The sequence below is a fragment of the Mauremys reevesii genome, linkage group 5, assembly GCF_016161935.1.
Source record: "Mauremys reevesii isolate NIE-2019 linkage group 5, ASM1616193v1, whole genome shotgun sequence".
Taxonomy (NCBI): Eukaryota; Metazoa; Chordata; order Testudines; family Geoemydidae; genus Mauremys; species Mauremys reevesii.
The window spans coordinates 56,157,113-56,180,059 of record NC_052627.1 but is presented as its reverse complement, the minus strand read 5'-3'; the positions used below and the strand labels follow the sequence as shown (position 1 = coordinate 56,180,059).

The 22,947-nt window shown below is 39.7% G+C and overlaps 1 protein-coding gene across 1 annotated transcript in view; it reads right to left on the bottom strand.

Annotated features, from left to right (window-relative positions):
- Positions 1–672: 672 nt before the first annotated feature.
- The window catches only part of EDNRA (endothelin receptor type A), a 41,630-nt gene continuing 19,355 nt past the window's right edge, over positions 673–22,947 (bottom strand). Inside the window, exons 3-8 of the mRNA XM_039540454.1 lie at positions 20,479–20,606; positions 12,476–12,674; positions 9,196–9,348; positions 7,261–7,394; positions 5,967–6,075; positions 673–3,615 (exon numbers count right to left, since the gene is read on the bottom strand). Coding sequence (XP_039396388.1) covers positions 3,475–3,615; positions 5,967–6,075; positions 7,261–7,394; positions 9,196–9,348; positions 12,476–12,674; positions 20,479–20,606 — 864 coding nt within the window. The 3' untranslated portion in view covers positions 673–3,474. The remainder of the gene's footprint in view (positions 3,616–5,966; positions 6,076–7,260; positions 7,395–9,195; positions 9,349–12,475; positions 12,675–20,478; positions 20,607–22,947) is intronic.

Genomic DNA, 22,947 nt, shown 5'->3' with positions numbered 1-22,947 from the left:
TGATTTTATATCAAGATGTATTGAATTACCATAGGCCAATTCTATTTATACAATACTTTTAGATTACTAAAGAGCAGAAAATATTTGAGACAGAGAGAGAGACTCTTACCTGTTTTGCTGAATTGTGTATTAGCAGGAATACATGTAATGCAATACTTTCATTTGAATATAAGGGACAAGGAGAGTTACATTTGCAGCTCTTGATAACAATTGCAGGAGGGATGTGATATACTGTACATTCTGTTGATGCACAGGCAGTACAACATAATCAAATACCATGCAATGGCTTGCAGTACACGTTGCTGAAATGAATAAAGTGCAGAAACAAACTTTTCAGGTTACTTCCATGAATCTAAAGTGGCACTGTTCTGACACTGGGTATGCAGTTTGCTTTACTTCTAAATCAGCATTTCCAACAGTGCAACAATATGCAGCCTTTTCAAACTGGAGCAATTTGCTCCCAGGCCAACTCTATCCTCCTGTTGACACTTCTGACTTCAGTTCTAAAAGACATATGGTGAGGCAGCACAGAGTGTAGGAATTCTAGAAGCAAAGTGAAATGCTTGGTGTATCCTTTTACATATCATTATGTACAGTGCTTTTCCAGCTCAATGATTTTGTGTCAGTACTGGCATAAAGCTGAGCATCATGATCTTTACCTTACTTCATTGGTTGCACGTAAAAGATGGAACTGAACTGAAAAAAATACAGAGCTACAGTTTAACGTATGTAAAGACCCAGAGGAATTTGGAATTTAGAAACAGTATTTTTAGACAGAACAACAACCTTAGAGTAACAGTAGCTACTGTAACCTATGAGACTGCAGAAGTGTAAATCAAGAAGCAATTGATTTTGGCAGCAATCACGTCTGCATAGAGTCTTGCTGACTGTAGATGAACTCTCAGAGGTCATTTTATTTCATCTTCCTTTAGAGAAAGTGCAAGTAACCTACATTTTAGATCTGGTTTTCTTTCCCTTTGCCCACACTGTTCTGTGTTTATTTTATATCAGCATTATAAACATTCCATGATGTTTTTTCTATACATTTTGGGGGTGGTAGTTGTGGTGGTTTCTGTTTTTATAAACCTTTTATGCTGCTTCACCCACTCACATTTTGAAGATAATTGCCCTTGTTGAGTCTTTGGCAGGCTGAGGAGTGTAAATTAGGGATAATTGCTGATCCAAGTTTTGAATGGCAGCTTCCCTTGAAGGAATTAGGGCAATGTTAGTATGCAGCCTGAGTGGGTCTTCTAATGAAAATGTTTGTCGTGCCTTGAGGAAATTTCAGAATATTTGAGCAGAAATCTTTGCTTGTATATAATTCTATAGAGTTTGATTTTGTATCATGTCCTCATACAAACTGTATCCCACAATGCTATGAGAATCAAATAATACAGTAACAAAGTTACAGTAAAAATGAAAACAGTGGGAGATGGACAAGCTTGTAGAGCCCACTCTGCCATACTTCACTGCAATTGTTGGCCACACTAGCTAAATTGGAGCTAGCATGGATCTGTCTATACAAGGGGCAACCAGATCTCTCACTGCAGGATAGACACCCCTAAATGAGGGAGTATAGGTCAAGAGAACAGAGTTTACTAGATACATCAATTCATGTTGAATGGTGTCACATCATAATGCATTCTGTCACTGTGGCATTGGTGATGTCAGAGTACAGAGAAACTCCACTATGCCAAAACTCTCAGAGAATTATCATGATTTGTTCCCTCCGATTATTGATACAGTTTGGGTGATAGGCTGTTTTGAAAGAAATTCAGCGAGGTCTCATTCAATAGCATGCTCTTGAGCACCATTACAGAGCATTGTCAAATTATATTTAAGTTTTTAATATATTAGCACACATTCATATGTGTGTGTATATATACATGCATATATGCCATAAAGACAAAAGCACACAAAAATACATAAAGTAATTTATGGAGCAGTTTTTTAATATACACTGTGCATGTAAACATTTGAGAAATTGTGCAGTGGAAGTCACTGTAGTCACTTAATATTTTGACTTTGTAAATAATGTGCAGGCTCATGTCTTCCATTTGAAACACAACTGGATGTTAAGAACTACATTATGTAGCTGTTGCTATTACCTTTCAACCTGGTAAAACAGATGCTATAAATCTTATGGCAGATTTCTGCAGCAGGTATATTGTATATGATAGTGCTATATTTCATTCCACTATTTAGTAAAATGCTACCTAATCAGCAAATGTAACAGCCAGACAATGATTTTCATGCCATGTAACCAAAAAGTTGACAATAACAAAGAGAAAGTTATGTCACACATTTACATGTATGCGAGCAATAGCATCTATACATTATATCGTCAGTTGCATTTATATAGTTAATAACCCCAATAAAAACATCAAACTCATTTTAAATGTTTGAACTTTGTAAGCATCTCTCTCTCTCTCTCTCTCTTCACACCCCCCCCCCCCCCACCATATGCATGCACAACTCCTATGGACTCCAATAGGAGTTTTGCCTTCACATGGACTGTAACTTCAGGTCCACAATTTGTAAGCAGTGATCATCTTCTGAGAACAGTTTTGGACACTTTTAGTAACACTTTACTGTGTTACATTGATATTGCTGCGCTCCACTTCAACTTAAATCCAAAACAGATACAGTCTCTGCAGAATAACAGGCCTAAGAGCTAAACATGACTGGCTAATTATAAATGTGCTTCAATATTTTCTTTTAAAAATGATTGCTCTTTTGCTGATATAGAAAAATATATATTTTTTTGTAAAGAGAGTTAGAATAAATAGCACGTTATAATACCCTACTTTTGGTATCAGTCTGTGCTGTAAGTGCCTAATGTTGGTGCTATTTTTAGATGGTCTATTCCTATCTTTGAATTGTGAAATGCTAACTTCCCAGCTAATTTATTGTCTCATTTTGCAAAATTAAGTAAATAAAATACTGGTGTGGACTGACACATTTCCAAATAAAAGCTTTTAAAATTCATGCTAAACAGACTTTTATACAGAATATATTCACCACTCAGTTAAATGTTTCCTTTAAAAAGTGGCAGAAAGACAGAGATAAACTATATCCTCACAGCTTCCACATTCAACATCTTCTGAAAATCCCATGGTGACTAATTCTAATTGGCCATCAAGTAAAAAGATGGCTGGGTACCAGGTACACACTGGACATTTCCTGCTTAGGTCAAAGATTGCAAACATCCTGCACAGTACTGAGAGACTCTTTCATTTTTCATTAAGAAGGTGAATGTAATTTTCAGAAACAGCAACATTGTCAAGAGAATCCGAATTTGCAGATCTTTAAATTTATAGTCAATCCATTAAATCACCTCTGAAATTAGGTAGAAGGGCAAAGAACGTCTGAATGGATTATATTTTGTGGAACACTCAGTGGATTCCCTCTTAAACAGCTTTCATGTGACATTTTTTCCTCCTGGATTCTGAAGGGTCTCAGTGTCCTTCAGTCTCAGTTTATGCTGTCCTTATGGCTGCTTCGATCTGTATTGTGGTTATTTAGTTCATGGTTTTTCCACTGAATGCTTGTTCCATTCATTGGCACTGAAGTCACTAGACTTTTGGATCGGTAGCAGCAACAGCAGAGACATGACTGGAAAGAAAAAAAGATTCCAAATAACATAAATCTAGAAACTCTCTATAGAACTATATTCTGTCTTCAGACTTGTGCATGGGATTCCAAGTGCAGAAGTGGGAGCTGTACATAGGCAGAGTTTGGCCTTAAAAATGCAGGTGATTCTGTAATTGCCCATCTCTATGACACAACAAAATTAAGGCCTAACCTTACACTCCTTATTTAGGCAAAATGTTCACTTCACTGAATGGGAATTTTGCCTGAGTAGGGTGTGCAAGTTGAGATGCCACGACACTCCTCAAGTGTAATGCATTGTGTGATACATTCCACTCTACAGCAGATCATCCCTTCCTGTCCTGCAAACTAAGGCAGTGTTCCAAGACAAGATCTAGTAGTAGCAGACAGGCGGGGGTGAGGAAAACAAGAGATCCTCATCCTCATCCTCTTTAGATTCTCATCCTCAGCCTTTCTTTCCCTCTTCTTCATCCCTTCCACCCTTCTAAGAAGCAGAGAGAGGAAGAGCAGGAGCAGACTTTTTTCTTTTAGCCAGGAGAGTGGTGAGGATGGTGACTCAAGCCTATGCTGCTGGATGCTGCACAGCCTAGGAGGCTCCATTACTTCTTTTGAAAAGTGCAGCAGCACAACCTGCTCCCTCAGGCTTTCTCCCCCCTCTCATGGAAAACAAAGTCCGATCCTAGGCAGGTGGGATTCCTGACTCTGCTCCGGAGAGGGAAGGGGAATGAGGACTGGGATTCCAACAGCAATAGCAGGACTAGTGACCTCTTCAGGACACAGCAGCAGCAAAAGAGCTTTGCAGATAGGCAGAACTAGACTTAAGTTAACTGTATTGTGTATCTGGGTTGGGATGTAAAATAACTGTATTGATACTCAGGTAGAGGGATAACTTAATTGTAACATGGGAGGGTGGCCTGAATGTATTGTGTTTGGTATGGGATATGTGGGGGTGGATTACAGTGAGGGGATGAGAGGCATAAATTAGTTGTATGACGGGGTGGGGGGTGGCCTGAATTAATTGTACTGGGGCAGGCAGAGGGACTGAATTAATTATATTGGAGGCAGCCTGGGTAGGTCCAACTCTATTTCCAGCCCCAGTTCTCCAAGTATCCAATGAGAGGTCCAGGCAAAGATCCTTTCCACAAACCCACCAGTCCCCCAGCACCCTGGGCAGGGATTGCCCCCTCAGCCCCCCACAATTTGTAACTGCTTGCAAACCTGGTTTTATTTCATTTATAAAGTGTGGAAATATCCAGGGCCAGCTCCAGGTATTTTGCCACCCCAAGCAAAAAAAAAAAAAAAAAAAAAAAAGCTAGAGTGCTGCCCCTTTAAAAATGCTGCCCCAAAGGGCCGGAATGTCACCTCTTGAAGAGTGCCACCCCAAGCACATGCTTGGAATCCTGGTGCCTAGAGCCAGCCCTGGAAATATCCTAAAAATCCTCTAAATTAGTGCATGCAATGCTGAACAAAACACAGGTGTTCTACATGGAAACCATTTGTCACATGATTCATTGGCTTGTGTTGCACATTGGCAGGTTTGCTTTCTTTCCTTTGCATATAATCCTAACAGCTAAGGAAACTATACATATTTTGAACGGTCAGCTGGTTTCACAGTTCCCTCCCCCCATTCTACTTCTTTCTATTCTCTCTTCACTCTCATCTTCTCTCTCACTTTACTACTTTTGTTGTGAATGGGTACTTCAGGAAGCACCACCAATAGCAATCTGGAGGTACAGTGTGATAAGTAAAGGAGGTTACTTTAGCCCGAAGTTTTCAGGTTTCCATTTTGAGTTCATGTGAAAAATGGACTATACAGCTGTCCAGCAACTCTGAAAGCCATTCCACTTATTTAACTTCCTGAGTTTGGATTTAGTTTCCTAACTTTGGGCTTCCAAAGTTGAAAATTTGAGCCAAAGTGTGATTTCCTGATGATGGAGAGATTGTGATTTCTGCCAGACGTATTCATCATTCTGAGTAGATGCTAATATTGGGAGAAATGTGATCAAATTAATTCCACTCCATGTATGCACATTAGGTGGGTAGACAGTACCTAGCATGTACATGCACAGATCACTGAATGTTTGACTTGGTGGAGTTTGTCAAAATTCTATTATACTGGTTTAGTACCTACACTGCATGGATAGTTTCAGCTCTCAGTCTGGTATGTGTGCTATGTGACCTTCTAGCTAATAAATTAGATAACTTCATACCTTTACATGCTCTTCCTTAAACTTTATAAATTATATACCGGTATATAAAATTATATATATAAAGTACTATATTATCATTAAGTACTTTAATGGAGCATGTCTGCGGGACAGCTACATAAAAATGTCTCATGCCAGATGTCTTACCTGGAAACAGTTTTTAAACTTCTTGCTCACAAAATAGAGAGCTATGGGGTTTATACAAGAGTTCATGGTTGCCAGGTTAATGCTGATGTAATCCAGTGGCAACAAGAAACTAGGCAACAAAAGAGAAAGTAAAATAATTACAACTCTTTACACATTGTAAGGGCACAAGCATAGCACATGGATACTTTTCTCTGATGTATAGGCCAATTCTCTACTGTCTATACCAGTGGTTCCCAAACTGGGGTTCATGAAATGTTACAGGGGGTTCTCAGGAAAAAATTCTCTAATGGCGGACAGAGCTGGCCCTTGAGACCCCGGGCAGCCCAGGGCCAGCAGCCCCTGGACTTCCAAGAGCTAAGCAGATCAAAGCAAGCATCTCTATCACACTGAGGAGATTTAAACTGCAAGACTCCTTATAAGAAATGGAAAGGGAGGTGGATTTTTTTTGCTGTTTTTAAAATTAAATAGGCAGCTAGTATTGTTTTTAAAATTATTATGAAGAACAAGCTTAAGCTTTGTTGTAATGTACGTTCTTTGCCTGGACTGCTGAGGACCTGAATGCTTGTGTAGAAGGAACTCTTTGAGCTGGCTTCTTAAATACCTTCCTGCTCCTTTACATCTGATACTCCTTGATGAAACATAGGAGCCTTGTCTTATAACAGGCTTATTCAAACTGACACAAGCTACGAAAGTGAGATCTTGGAAGAGTGTTACCCTTTAATAGTTTAATAAAAATACTGTAATGATAAATAATAATAATTAATCATAAATAGTGTGTAATAAGCATGTCATAAAAACAAATTTTATATTTCCAAGATCACTGCTTTTATAATTTATACTCAGGTAAAGGAGAAAATTCCTGGAAATATTCATTTTTAGGAAGGGGTTCGTGAGACTTGACATTCTATTGAAAGGGGTTCACAGGTTGTTAAAGTTTGGGAACCACTGGTCTATACTGATCTTCTAGCATAGGCAATGTGTCAGTAAAGGCTTGTCTGAAATAACTAGTCAGACATTCCAGTTTGGAAAAATGAGAGGAAGGTGAACATAATGGCAATGGTCCAAATTCTGCTCTATCATGAAACCTCATTGGAATGGAATCCCCTAAAACTGAAGGATATAATGGAAAGATCAGAAAATGGAAGAGAGTCGGCACTTATAATCTTCTAGTGTCTGGCTCTGACTGGTTAAGTTACCAGTTCTCACAGCTGCATGAACAATCACATTAAACTCTAGGTAACATATCACCCTATATTTTTTCATTCTAAATGGTTGAGATAAGAAGATACAGTACTTGAGCAGTTCACATCTGTTAGGGTCCCTTTCATTGTATACCATTTTCTTCAAAATTCGGCTCAAATGGAGAGGAAACCAGCAAAGGGCAAAAATCACTACCAGACAGAAAACTGTCTTTGCAACTTCTCGACGCTGAAGGAAGAAAGCAAAGAAAAAGATTACTGATACATGTCAGTCACATTGCTATATAAGGGCAGGGAAGTGATAGCAGCACAAAAATAGCATGCACTTAAGATTGCTCATGCAAAAGTCATGTTTATTCAGGAACAATTATTAAATTGAATGGGAGCTTTTCATGAGCAGACTTCAGGCTCAGGCCTTTACAGGTGGTTTCACCTGAGTCTTGTCAATGCATATGTCCTGTCCAGCAGGTGTGGGTGGGTTAGTGAAAGGAATTGTGTGTGTGTGTGTGGGGGGAGGGAGTTTAAGAATATAGTTGTTGCCTCTGCAGCTGCCACTGGAATATAACATGCAGGGTAAGCCTCTGTTACAATTTTCAGCCACATTACTCCAGTTAATCTCCAGATATGACTTAATATTATTATTGCTTCTTTCTTGTAATAGCAGTTATCAAAATATGAAATCTGATGTAACTTTGACTTCTGTGCTAAGAATGGGGCTGCTGCAGCCAGGAGCACAATTAAGCATTAATGTGGAGGAGGCTGTGTGAGGAAAGGGAGAAAGTGAGAGAGCAAAAATGACAATTAAAAGACACTTTTTTATAAACTGAGGCATAAATCCACCTTGGCTGGGCTTTGGAGATCACAGCAAGGGGAAAGTAGTGGGAGGAGTCTTCTCCACACACTTCTATTTCTAATGGCTGGAGTGGACTCTGGGGTCCTAAAGCCACCTGCCCCATATGGGGAAGGACTGGAGCATCTGCATGGTGGAGGATGCAGTCTCTCCTTTGGCCTACCTGACTCTGGCTCTATTCCCTTTCAAGCACAGCTGTGGAGAGCACTCTCATAGAGCTCACTTTGTATTATGAATGGGGTAAAAACCCTAGGACTCACCCTTGTGCAGTGAGACTGCACAGGTACAGGCTTTAAAGGGTCATTCACAGCTGTAGACAGAGGGTCAGGATTTGAGGGGGTGAGGTAGCAATTGTAGCCTCCTTTCAGACCTTAATTGCAGGGACTTGGCTAAAGGTTTTAAAACTGCAGTCTGGAAGGTAATATAGAAAAGAGCTGCAAACCAAGCAAAGTACGGTCTGATATTACTGTGAGTAACTTTGTGCCATAATTAGTGTTTACACTAGACTTCTTTTTGCCACTCATGGTTGCAATGATGGGAGCATCTGTGTAAACAAGACATTGATGTTTTTATCACTATCTAAAAGTGTTCAGAGTAGGTGTAGATGAGAGAGTGGCAAAAATGCTGATGGCGGCCCGAACTCTGTCTACACTAGTGCTCTTACTGTTTCTACCACCAGTACAACAAAGGGTGATTTCTCCAAAAAGTCTAGTGTAGACAAGGCCAAAGTGTTTATAACCAGGATGCATGATCTGTAGCTCTTTTCAAGAAATGTAAAGTATTCAGCTATAGCTAAAGTGGAAAGGACAAGCAGAGCTTTATGTTTAGGGGTAAAAATTCAGAAAATATATTTTTTGCCAAATCTTTGTAGCAGCATTCCAAGGAATTTAGCCAGTAGAGATTTAAGGTTAAAGAGTGGATGAGCAAAACTCTCACACTTTCTTAGGAAAGGAAATAAACACTGTTTAGTTTCTTGAACATACAGTCTCCAATATCTACGTATTCTATAAATTACTCTTGTGTTCTGGGTTTGGTTGAATACCTCAAGGTCAGAAGTCACCGGTAACCTCACTTTCTATTTCTGGAATTTATTTTATTAAAACCTGTTTTGAAATGTTTATAAACCAACTTGCAGACACAGCAGCAGTGTTTTCCCGATCTGGGATTCCCTAATATTTACCTGCTTAAGATGTTCGCTGAGGGCAATTCTCAAATTGTTGTTCCTTCTGTTTAACATTTCACAAGTCATTAGTGTGTAAAAGACAGCAGTACATGCTAGTGGCACACAGAAATAAAATCCAAACAGCCACCAATCCTTTGCGTTTTTGTAAAACTGAAGATGAGAGAAAAAAGAGAATGAATTCTCTCCAAATGCAATGCAATGGACAACAGAAATATAACAGAACATGTGGTGGTTGATAGTGGTTCTTCTGAGCCTATTAAGTGGAGTGAACTTTGTGCATTCTTGTTCCTTGTAAAATGTGTTTGTGGTGGAGTAGGATTCTGACTGTTTGCAGAAGATTTTTTTCTGAGGCATCATCAAGACATTTCTCAGGAAACAAGATAAATATATCTAATTCCTACTCCTGATTTATCATCACTTGTTAATTAGCCCAAAGTTTTAAAGGGTTTGAATTAGTAATAAATAAACCTGTATTTTAATCTCCATAATGGTGTGACTAAACTCATCCCTTATATTAAACTGAATAGTTATAAGGTGTTCTCTTACCAAGGTTTGCACCTAGCATATTATGCCCTTGATTGCCATGCTATTTCTATATCTAATGTAGAGGAATCAGGGAGATGACCTTTAGCCTTGAATACTTTATAGAGACAAAACAGGCATTTGGCAGCAGCATAAACATTTAATTTACCCTGGTGATAACCTGTCTATAACTTTGTTACAATCTGTCTTGGGTTGGAAATTGCAGCTTCAGGAAGTGCTTGCTGGGTATTTATGCTCATTCATGTAAATCAGTGCTCAACACTTACCACACAACTGACTTGCCAAATAGAAACAAGCTGCAGGTTGACTCCCAAGTCCCAATAATAACACAAACACTACACTGCATATTAAACCTCTAGGATAACAAGTCTTGATAAGAGCCTTTCTCAGCAAAAGTCATTTACCTTTTAAGGCTCCTGTAAACTGTTCTGGATTCCAAAATGGGCAGGTTAAAAATGTCTTGTAAGTGTAATCATCCTCAGCTGTCAGTGGATAGATTACTAGTTGGTGTGCTTATGTAGTAGGCAGATAGAGGCCACTTAATGTGTACTTGTCTGGAAAATGTGAAGCTTAAGACTGGCTGCTTCCAATGGCTTCAGCTGCCCGGTTAGTTTTAACCATTTATTTACCTGGTACGTGTGCTATGTGACTTTCATGACAGGAAATCAGGCCCAACAATAACTTCCCAGTATTTTCCTATGTACAGTTAAACTGCTGGTAATGATTTAGGAAGCATATTACATTTGACAAAAAAATTTATTCCTCTGTTGGCAGCTATATTTGCACACTTGAGGACATGCTGTATTCTATTTTCCCTTTTTAAAGAAGAGCTGTTTTAATCACCAAAACTCTCCATTGAAATATGACATTTTAAATACTTCCTGTCTCTAGGTTATTAGTCACTGAGCCGGATGTGTGTAAAATGGGACCACTCCCTTCTTTCTCAAACTCTTTCCCCAGCTTGTTTATTCCTAACGGATGTGATCTTACTTGTAACATCACAGTTCCCACACCAAAATATCATGATGTTAATAATGGAGGATTATGTGTCTCCTAATTACTGTAGAAAGAAGTCAGAGGTCTGAGATCTTGTTTATGTATATTTCTGAATAGTGCTCAGCTTCTGAAAAGGGACAAAATCAAAGCTATACTCCAGATTAATTGACGTCCATTTAATGAGGTTGATTTTTTATGCACTCCATCAGTACAGCCATGGGTTACTTGAGAGAAAACATAAGTTACTAAGGGAAAGCTTTCTCTCTGGACAGGTCGAAGGAAAGGAGGGACCACTGGTCATAGGCCTGGTTCTGAAACCTTAATACATGTTGACTATCACACAAATATTCCCATTGAAGCCAGTGGGACTGTTAGTAAGAAAGTACTACTCAGGATAAGATTTTCAGAACTGAGCCCAATAGCACTTCTCCTCTAGAATGATTTTGGGTCTTAAGTAGGGTTTTAAAGCCCAGTGCACCCAACTTCCAATGGATCTCCCCACTAGCTAGGATATAACCAGGTCAAACTTCAGTGAACTTACTCCTTCTCCTGTTGTATAGATAAAGTCCAGAACTGAGATCTGAGAGGTGTTATTGGGAGGGAGGCGTAAAGGAAATAGTTCAGGAGGATGTCTCAGAGGAACGACTTTACGTTCCAGATGGGACTTCATAGGAGCACACCTAGAAAAGCCACTCAGGGCATATGATGAATCAGCACACACCCTTAGTGCACTGGCCAAACTCCCTCCCCAGCTGATTTTCTGAATTGTATTAGTTGGCTCTTTTCTCATCATTACCACATGGAGGAGGGGGTGGTGGGCTCTTTGCATAGCTGTATTCTCTGTGGGCAGAAGTTCCACCACGTGGGATACACAGCCTGGATTCTGGTAGCAGAAACCCAAAAGAGTCAAGCCTCACATTTTAAAATTTTTTCTGCCTGGGCTGGGCAGGTGGAGATTGCCATTTGCCACCTTGTTGGCAGAGAGACAAGGACTGAGAAGACATACACAGAGAGAATAATTTTCCCTGCTACAGGATGTTCCTCCAGATCATGCTTGAAGCATCTTGGTAGGGGAATGTAGGGAAACTTGCACTGCTGTTTCCCATGGTGGACCTGTTCTGTGCTGAAAAGGAACACTTCACTTTCTAAAACTCCCATGAGGACTACATGAGTGTGATAAAGAAAAGTTCAAATGAACAACAAAAAATACACCCACAACCTTTACCAACTTGTAGACTCTGTATACAGCACTTACTTATTGACATGTCCAAGTTATAAAACCTACAGCAAGATGTCTGTAAATGATTAATTAAGGAATCTGAGCTGCAAGAAGCTTACATCGAAGTACAAAACTGGGCTCATTTAAGAGAAATAGGCATCCTTTTGTTTGCCTTGTAAGTCCACATGGAACTAGTTTTCTACAGGAAATGTGCATTTTAAACATGTTTCCTAATGCTCTCAGCCTCCTGGGATTCACGTCCTCACATGAGTCTTTCAAGTCTTTCAAAGGATAATGCTTTAAGGTCAGATTTACTTTTATTAGCTGAGGCTGAATATGGGGACTCATGAGTAAAACTGAAGTTCCCTATCCTAATTAATCTACTTTTGTATGAGTCTCAAACTTTAATGGATAAATAAAGCTTTGTTTCACTCTTCAGTCCGACATCCTGCAAGAGTCTATATTCTAAACTGTTGATTGCAAAAGAAGGAACTTTGATTACTTTAATATTATACATACCATCATAAACTTGTTTGTAGCATTGAGCATGCAGGTAGTATGATTTTCATCTTTGTATTTGAAAGGTATCATGACAAAACCAATTGCTTCTGGAATAGCCAGTATAAAGGAGAGAATCCAAATGGAGAAAATTTCAATAGCAGTGATCATGGGGATACCAATTCCCTGAACACGACTCCAGGAGGCAACTGCTCTGTACCTAAAATAAAGAGATAAGCATGACATTTCAGCCTATTTTCTTTATTAAGATCTAGAGCTCTTGGGTTGTCTTAACATATCAGGGATGGTTCTTGATTCCTTAAACTACCTCAGAGTGGCAGCCTTAGATCTGTGTTACCTATGTGATAACAGAGGATCCTACTCATCCAGGAAACCTACCACCCATAATGCCACCAGCAGCATTGGGGAACAGATCAGGAGGTTGGTGGTAGACAGCTGGATACAAATATTTACACAGGGCAGCACTGTATCTGCAGGCAGTTAACTAATATTTTATATCCAGAGTAGGGCTGTCAATCTTCCTAGACTAAAATACTAAAAAAAAACCCAAAACAAAACCAGTCACAAGCAGAAAAACGTGTGTTTTGTTTACTCTGCTTAAAGTGCAATTTTCCATTTATTTTAAATGCTAAAAATACCAGATTTTATAATATGGGGCAATTTCTAGCCTGGCCTCAGAATACAAATAGTATGGGTGCTAGATAGTGCTATTGACAGCATGTCAATTCAGTCGCAGTACCTACATCACTTTTCCTATGAGAAACTGAAGCACGGGGTAAGAAAGTCTGAAAATAAAATCCATGCTAAAAACAGTACACTTTTTTCCATAACGTTATCCATTTAAAAATAAAGAGGTTACCAGTACTGTTCAGGAACAGGCTGTGGTTCTCTGGCAGCAACAGTATATTGTCCCCTTGTAATAATCTAAAGTGGCCCAATGGGCAGAATTCTTTAATCTATTCAGTTCCACTTTGCAAACTGTTTATGCTTAATTTGTTTGTTTACTTCCCCAAAATAGCAATAAATTAATATAGTATAGTAATTCCAAATGGGGAGGTATAGGTTTATCATACTGTCTGTTGAAGAAGCATTTTTCTGAAGTTTGGAAAACAAAATAGGAATCCTAGACATACTGTCCAACTCCTTACGCAATAGTTATGTACAATATGAATATGGGCCCACTGAAACAGTAAAAATATCAATGGGAGATGTTGTTAGTCATTGTAGGGCCTGGTGGAAGTTCCATGTACAATCTCATTAATGTGATGGTGGACTTATGAATTCAGTCTCATACAGCAAGGATATTTGGGAAATAGACTGAATCAATGGATGCAGGATTGGGCCCTTACTCTCAGAGGAAAACTATTGGATGGCAGGACTGTAGAATAATAGCAGAGAATATAAAAGTGGAAGCTGCAAAGTGCTCAGTTTTTCATCACTTTAATAGTATACAGACTAGAATCTCTCTCTCTGGTGTATACTACAGGCTCATACAGCATACTTGCAAGACATGCTGGGGAAAAGCTCTTATATAAGCTCTTCAAGATATTAAAACAGCTTAGGCCATTTTAGACTTGCAGGGGGGAAAAAAAGGAAAAACAAAAAAAAACCTTATTTGAAATGTATTCCTATGCTCTGAGAATGCCCTAAGAGTTTAGGTGATTGCTCAGTCCCTGGAGGGCATATGAGACAAAGCTATAAGATCATCTAACTGAGCAAACTGTAGTTGAATGATTTAGGAAATTACCCTCAGTAACAGAGCTGACTGAATAGCCAAAGAAATTCTGCCATAATATTTATTCACTTTCAAAATCAAGTTTGTCTGATCATATCTCTGACCCTTTTCAATGTTGCTTTGTGAAAAAAATTCAAGTGCTTGAATTTTATTATCAGGAATATCCAAGAAGGATAATTTCAGCATATGTACATGAATAGTAATAGAAACTGAACCTTGAATTGTATGTTTGTAAAATTCTTATTCAGATACACAAGTCGTGATATTATTTCAGTTCCCCAATTGGATGATATATATAACTAATATTGTGTGTAACTTTGAACTGCAAATTACAGTCAAATACACTATCTGAAGTTCGTGCTGTTAGTTACTCATATAACTTTTGTAATTGAGTGAATTGCAAGTTGTGAACCTGATTCTCTACTTCTCTACACTTTGTGCAGTCATTTACACGTGTGCAAAGTAAACTATTATTCAGAATTGGTCATGTTTTACAACCTTTTTGCACAGCTGTAAATCACTATACAAGAGGGAGGGCAGTGGAGAATTGGGTCCTGCATATTCAGTTGCGATTTTTGCAGCTCACAATTCAAATGACTCATCAGACCAAGAATTATTTATTGAATTTGAATAATTTCAAATAAAGAATAAATTTAATAATTTGATTATCAGAATTTGTTGAATACATTTTCATACAGAAATTATATGGTCAGCTGTACTCAATTGGTACAAGGATAACTTCAGTAAAATAGCGTATTGTAATTTTACAAGTGTTTGTACTGTGAACTATTTAATACAAAGGATCTTTCTCTAGCCCCCAACGGCCTATAATTAGGTGCGTGAAAATGATGCAGAGTTTGATTCCTTCAAACTTACCGAAATATAGTATGTATATCAGGGAAGTATTATAAAACAAAGGAGCATAATACATTGCATTCAATTCCCCAACCTAAAAGCCATGTGTGTGTTTTCTGACTTTTCTTTTTCTTTTGTTTTTCTTTTCCTTTTCTTGCCATCAATGTCTAACACATTCTATTCATCTCCAGATTGTTTTCTTGTCTCTTTTTCTGCATTTGTTATTCTCTCTATTCTTTGAAAAGCCCCATCTTCTTTCTTTTCAATCTTTAGCTTTCCTATTATGTTGTTTACCCACTTGCTTGCTCCTGTATCGTATTGTGTCCATCCCTTGCTGTCCTTCTCCAGTTCTCTCTGCTTTCTTTTACTATACAGTCTTAATTATTTATCCTCACTTGATCTTCATTGCCTCTAACCAGTCCTCCCTACTATTTGGCATGTATATAATGCTTTTAGATTCATAGAGTTTAAGACTACAAGGAACCATTAAATCATCTAGTCCAGGGATGGGCAAACTATGGCCCAGGGGCTGCATCTGGCCTTTCAGACAGCCGGCCCTTGAGCTCCTGCTAAGGAGCAAGGTCCAGGGCTTGCCACACTCTGCGTGTGCTGTGGCTCCACGCAGCTCCCAGAAGCAGCGGCATGTCCCCCCTCCAGCTCCTATGAATAGAGGCAACCAGGGGGCTCTGCACATCACCCCTGCCCCAACCACGCAGCTCCCATTGGCCTGGCTACCCCTCTGTGTAGGATCCAGAGGGGGGACGTGCCACTGCTTCCGGGAGCTGCTTGAGGTAAGCACCACCTGCAGCCTGCACCCCTGTCCCCCTCCTGTGCCCCCGCCCCAGCCCTGATCCTCCTCCCGCCCTCCAAAACCCATGGTCACAGCCCAGAGCACCCTCCTGCACCCCCAACCCCTCATCCCAACCCCACCCCAGAGTCCACCATCACATTAATTTCGTGAGCATTCATGGCCTGCCATACAATTTTCATACCCAGATGTGGCCCTCGGGCCAAAAAGTTTGCCCACTCCGATCTAGTCTTATCTTCTGTATATAACAGACCTTTAAATATAATCTGGGCAGTGTTCCCTCTAATTTTTCCCACATGTGTGGAATGAATTTTGTTATGTGCACCAGTATGGAGGTGATGTGTGACACATCATCTTTATATTGGTGCACATAACAAAATTCATGGGGCGGGTGTGGGGCTGAGGGGTTTGGAGTGTGGGTGGAGGCTCAGGGCTCTCCCCACCATGGCAGCTCTGGGGCTGGGCCACAGGATAGGCATCCCCTCCCCTGGCCATGTCAGGTCTGGGCCAGGATTGGGTTTGGGCTGCCCCTCCCCTGGCTGCAGCAGGTCCTGACTGGGTGGTTTCCCTGAGCGCTTACATGGCACTTAGTAGGCTGCTGCACAGCTACGCAGCTGCACAGCTTACAGGGAACTTAGCTGGGTACTCCTGCATTGAGCCCAATAGTTTGTGTTTGGCTAAAGTGTATGCTTCAAAAAAAGCATCCCGTCTTGATTTGAAGACATCAAGAGATGGAGAATCCACCACTATCCTTGGCAGATTGTTCCAATGGTTAATCACCCTCACTGTTAAAAATGCGTGCCTTATTTCTGATTGGAATTTGCCTCACTTCATCTTCCAGCCATTGGTTCTTATGCCTTCCTCCACTAGAATGAAGAGCCCTTTAGTATCCGGTATTTTCTTCCTGAAGAGGTACTTAGGGTATGTCTTAGGGTATGCCGGATCTATCGGGGATCGATGTATTGCATCTCGTCTAGACGTGATACATCGATCCCTGAACACGCTCCCCGTTGACTCCAGAACTCCACCAGGGCGAGAGGTGGAAGCAGAGTTGACAGTGGAGCGGCGGCCATCGATCCTGTGCTGCCAGGACGTGAAGTAAGTCAATCTAAGTCGATCTAAGATACGTTGACTTCAGCTACGCTATTTTCGTAGCTGAAGTTGCGTATCTTAGATCGATCCCCCCTCCTAGTGTAGACCAGGCCTTATACACTGTAATCAAGTCATTCTCAATTTTCTGTTTGATAAACTGAATCGACAGAGGTTTTTAAGTGTCTCATTGGAAGGCTTTTCCCCCAGGTTTTGAATTATTTTTGTGGGTTTTTCCTGCACCCTCTCCATATGCAGTATTCCCGTATCGGTCTCACCAATGCTGAATACAGAGGTAAAATCATCTATCTGCTCCTACTCACTACTCCCCTGTTTATATAGAGGTTAAGAAACATTATATAATCATCACAACAACCCTATAGTAGTTAAGTACTACCATCCCCATTTTACAGAAGGGGAAACTAATGCACAAAGGGGAAGTGATTTGACCAAGGACAAAGAACAAGTTATTGTCAGAATCAAATTTAGAGTACAAATAATCCCTTGCTTTCATTCCTATGCTAACTCCACTAAACCACACTGGTTCTCCTGCTATTGATCTGTTCTTTTTGGGAAGAGATTAGAATGACTGCTCACTAGAAAAGCCAGCTCAGCTGCAGCCAGCTGGGTGGTGGCTGGGAGGATATTTATGGTGACCACTCAGTGCTGTGGTTTATTGGCATGATCTTGCCCATCTGCATAGATACTGAAAACTGGGCTACCAGATGAAAGCATATAACCTGGAGTGAGTATTCCACACAGCACAGTATGCAGCAAAGGCTAAATGAGACCTTATACATACGGGATAAGATCCTTACCTTTACCCTTCACCTTACAATCATTGTCTGGGACATGAGCAAGAGTAAAAAAACTCAGTGGGGGAAAAAAAACCCTTAGTGACCTAAGTTTTCCCAACATTAGGCAGTACTGTAGACATAGCCTTAGTCACAGTCAGGCACTGTTTAGAAAAGACTCAGACTGTAGTCATCACCATGAACCAGAGTTTAAAAATGCCGGACAGGGATTTGCAACAAATGTGCGTTTCCTTTAAAGGGTAAACGGCTGGTGTGGCACTGTCTGTCAGCCTCTAAAAACCTTCTCCACATGTGAACAGCATTGTTCCTCTGGGCATAAACAGTTAAACCTTAGTACACCATCCATGCAGGCCAGTTTCTGTATGGGCATTGGTGATGGGCAGGGTTTCATAATAGACAGACGTAGTTAAAGGCAGGGACAATCCTTGCAAAAAGGAGCAAATATATGGTTCATAAATCAGGGTTAACATCTACAAAAGATGATTAGAGGAGCAACAGTGACCAAAGAGGTGGAAGACTGGGTTTTTCTGATTAAGTTCTGCCATTTGAAGTCAAGGATGTATGTGTAATTTTCACCAACTGTGGGGCTCTGGCATAAAACAAAGCTGTTTTATTAATGACCATGTATAACTTTTCCAGATATTTAATTACCTATTGCTCTAGAGAAGTAGCAGTTAAAGCAGCAATGCTTTGTCTTGGCTTCCCTTTGAGATAGAATTTCGCTGGAGTTTGAATCAGTGTTCAGACTTCTTTTCCAGTAAGATCTCAGATTTATTTTGTATTTTAACAAGGCTTTTAATATGACAAAAGAGGTTGGAAGGTTTTTTTTTTAGCTTGTTACCTATGAAAAATAAGAATGATTCTTGGTTTGGTAATTTACAGGGCTAACTGGTCAAATTTTACTGGAATATATTCATTTAGCTTGCTATGTGATTTCAACAATTCTAAAATTCTTTCTGCTGCTAACACTAATTTGGAAGTTCGTAACAAACAACCCATGATCCGTTTTTACATATAAATTTGTTATTTTGAATGACAAAAGATGTCCAATCATCTTTGATAGCAAGATATTATAGTTATCATGTTTATGAAATAGTGTTATTTTACTCCCAACCCATGTTTCTGTGCTTTGCACAATAAGACCAATTAATTTGGCAATAACAAATGAAGCTTTTACTTATGTAAGACATACTTATTTTATTCTCTGCTTTACTTTCTCAAATTCTAGTTGAAAATGCTGATAACTTTGATACACAATTTGTCCACAAATATAAGAAATGATGTTGTGTTAATGCAATGATGCCAAGCTTAAAGCAGCACTTCCAAAAACTACGTTGGCTTAGTTTTGCACCATGGAAAACAAGATGCACAATTTAAAAATTTACATAATCCACAATCAGCATGGGTAACTTAGTAGTATCTGTATCTGAAATGGAACATAACATTGTGCTATTACCTCATATTTCTTTAACTGCACCCCAAAACTGAAAAACTTAAAACTCCATCCAAATACCGGGTCTGAGCACTGGAAAAATAATTTTATCTCCCAAAAGATGTGGGAATGATATTTGCCTCAGTGTAAAACTTTGAAGTAGAAATGTGAGATCGTGAGAGAGTGCTCTAAGGACAGATCCTACATCAACAACATATGTGGAATGTATAGTTTATGGGATAAATTCTGACCAGTGCAATCCCACTGGGCCCTATACTACTCTCACTAATACTGCAGTAAATTGGGAGTAACTCCATTGTAGTCAATTATCACATATATAATACTTTACAAACATTAACTAATTAATCACTAAAACAACCCTATGCTATTTCCATTAAAGAATAAAGCTAGTGTGGGATTAGAATCAGTACCGTAACTCCTCGCTTAATGTTGTAGTTACGTTCCTGAAAAATGCGACTTTAAGTGAAAGTTAAGAGAATCCAATTTCTGCATAAGAATTAATGTGTTGGGGGCAAACAGACATGTAAGGTCAGATTCAAATTTCAGTTGCACCAGAGTAAATCTCAACCCCAGTGAAATCAGGAACTGACCCAGAGAGGTTAATACCAACATTTTCAAATGAGGGAGTCTAAAGTTAAATACTTACATAAAAGTGACCTGAGTTTCAGAGATGCACTCGGATCTCCCACTGACTTCAACACTTTTGAAAATCAGGCCCACTTTATTTAAGTCAATGGGACATCTACTGACATCAGTAGGAGCACTGGATGCTCTTTGAGTGCACCCCGAAAAATAAGGACACTTTTATTTAGGGGCCTACATATGGATGTAAGTTCTTGACCTTAGGCACTCAGGTTTGAAAATTTGGGCATGAGTGATTTGTCCATGGCTACAAAGGAAGTAAGCACCAGCCAGGATCAGAACACAGGGTTTCTTCGGCCCCTGTGCTGTGCTCTTAGATCATTGCTCACAATGACTTGCGCCTAGAAAGCTATTTGTCCTTTGAGTGAGGAAAAATTGGGATTTTAGTACACACACTTTCAAAAAAGACTAAATCTTGCCATACAACAAATCCTAACAGTAAAACTGAATCCTATATGTTTTTGAGAGTATGAACAAGACATACTGTTAAGGTATGCACTTATACCTGTGGTATAACCACACCATTTCTGGCTCTCAGTTCTAGAACAAGCACAAGTGAGAGGTCTCAAAGAACAGTGTCCAACAAAAGGATGAGAGATACTGTACCTGTCCACACTAAGGGCACAGAGATTGAGGACTGTGATGCCCACTGATGCCTTCTGTATAAAGGGGAGGAATTTGCAAAGAAACAGCCCGAAATCAGAATCCTCAAATGGCCACCGCTGAGCATGAAGCTAAAGAAAGGACATAAGATAATCAGAAACTTTGATAATGATAATATAGACTGTGAATATGTAACAAACTGTAATCATGACCTATCTTCAGATCCACCCCTAATAGCCCCAAATTCTTCATGTTTAAACAATTCTCTTGGTAGTGAATGAAATGGGGAGGTAATTCTGCTGCCATAGAAACATGGAGGAATTAAGGAGAGTGTTTAAACATAAGCAATGGGAGGATGTATTGATGCTCTCCAACTGAGGTAGTAACAGTTTCACTGTTAAAGGAGCCTTTCCTAAAATGCTTCAGCCACTGTTATGCACCCAGAAAATCAAATTCAACCCTATCCTGGCATAAACTGGACCAAATCCCCTGTGTCTGCTTTCATGAGGGCTGAATCTGGCCCAGAGTCTAGCATTCAAGGCATGACTCACACCTCATAATGGGACACTTAAGAGCCTAATTCTCATTGTTGCACACAAACAGATTCTTATCATTGTAAATTTACCACTTGTGACAGTTTTGCATGCTGGATTATGAAACCTGTGGAAAGATTATTATTACATGTATACAGTTTGTACCATGTTATATTTTAAAGGGCAGGCATCCCCCAGGTGGGCTGTGGTAGGTGACAATAGAGAGGCAGTTGTAAGTGCGTATATGCATGAGTGGCAGCAGTTTGGACTAACATTTCTCTCCCCTAGGATGTATCAACATAACAAATGTGAATAAATTGATTCTTGTGCATAATTAGGGAACCAAGAGTAATCTCCATCCCAGCTGTCAGTTATGCTTTGAACAAGTAAAGATGCTTGCAAAGCTTTGCTCCTTGTATTACTCACACTTTTTTTCACATCTATGAAATAGGTTTTATAACTCAAAGCCTTATACGTAAAATTGAAATACAGTGCATCTGAGCCTGGGATGAGATTCTGTCAATGTCCTGAAGTCTGCATAACAGCCTTTTTTGAAGGAAGTACAGAATAATAACAATACATTCATTTTTTTATTTACACCCAGTCTTACTGACCAAAGGCATGGAGCACAGAGTATTTGCATGACACTCTGCAAGTGGTAATCACAAATGTCTTCCATTTGTTTCCGGGGAAAGTGGGAAGTAATACCCAGTTACTTTAGAGAGTTGGAGAGACTATGCTGAGTTTCTCATTGTGCATAACTTAACTAACAGCAATGATGGGCCCAACCAGCCCCCTTGGGTCCTAATCCTCTGAACATTTGAGGAAGTTCAGATCCAGATCTAGCTCTGAATTTTGTGGATGGCTGAATTAAACCCTGAAATTTGAATATCCCCAAATTTCACCTCAGGAAAGAGTAGTCCCTGCACTTGTGCTTTTCTTCCTCTCTGCACACCAGCACCCAGGTCAGGCACAATCTGACTAAAAACCTTAAATCAGACCAGCCTTCTTCTAAACACTGGCCAATCACAGTGTGAACTGGTGCCGAATTAGAATTGATAATGAAATCCAAAACCACATGAGTTTCATGACATTGGGGTTTTGCTGTGTACATTTCCTACACATCTGCTAAGTACACAGAATATTATTTTTAAATGTCAACTTAATAGCCTAGAGATACAACTGTGGCATTTCCAATCAAAAATTTGTGGTACGTCATATTCTGGCTGCCACTGAGCAAGGGCTCAATGGTGGAAAGGTGGGAGCAAGGAGTCATCCTTTTCCCTTGTACAGCTACACAAGAATCAGTGGGAATCTCGGTGCTTTTGCCTTTTGAATACAAAAGGAAAAAGTGAGTGTTAGTGGGTCTATACTCCATTATTGCTGCAGTAGGCTTAAAAGTCATGGAATAATCTTGTATATTAACTCTGCTACTAAGAAAGCTACAAGGTGAGGTCTTTGGTATAATGTCTCAAGGAGCCTCTCAAGATAAAATCACTCAGAGAAAAAACTATATAACATCTTTTCTGATTGTGTTTGTAGAATTGGAATAGATCCGATTCTCTAAAATTCCTAGCAAAGCCTTTGGGCCTCTTTCTCCTCTCTCTTATGCTGGTTTTACATCATTATAACTCAGTGGAATTACTCTGATTACATTGGTACAAATGGTAGCAGAATGAGACTTCATCCCTGTAAACTGATACTGCCCATCTGTACAACAGCCCACCATCTGAGTGCTAGCTTGAGTTTGCTTGGTTTTAGATTACAAAAATCTTGAGTTTATTTCCACAAATTCTCTCTCTCTCTCTCTCTCTCCCCCCTCCCCGTCTTCCTTTCTATTTGCAGCCTGAAATCTGGGGAAAGAAAAGATCTTGGACACTTCCCAGCCAGCATCTTTTCTCATGTGAGCCCCAAACAGAACTTTGGTCACTGTGGAGGT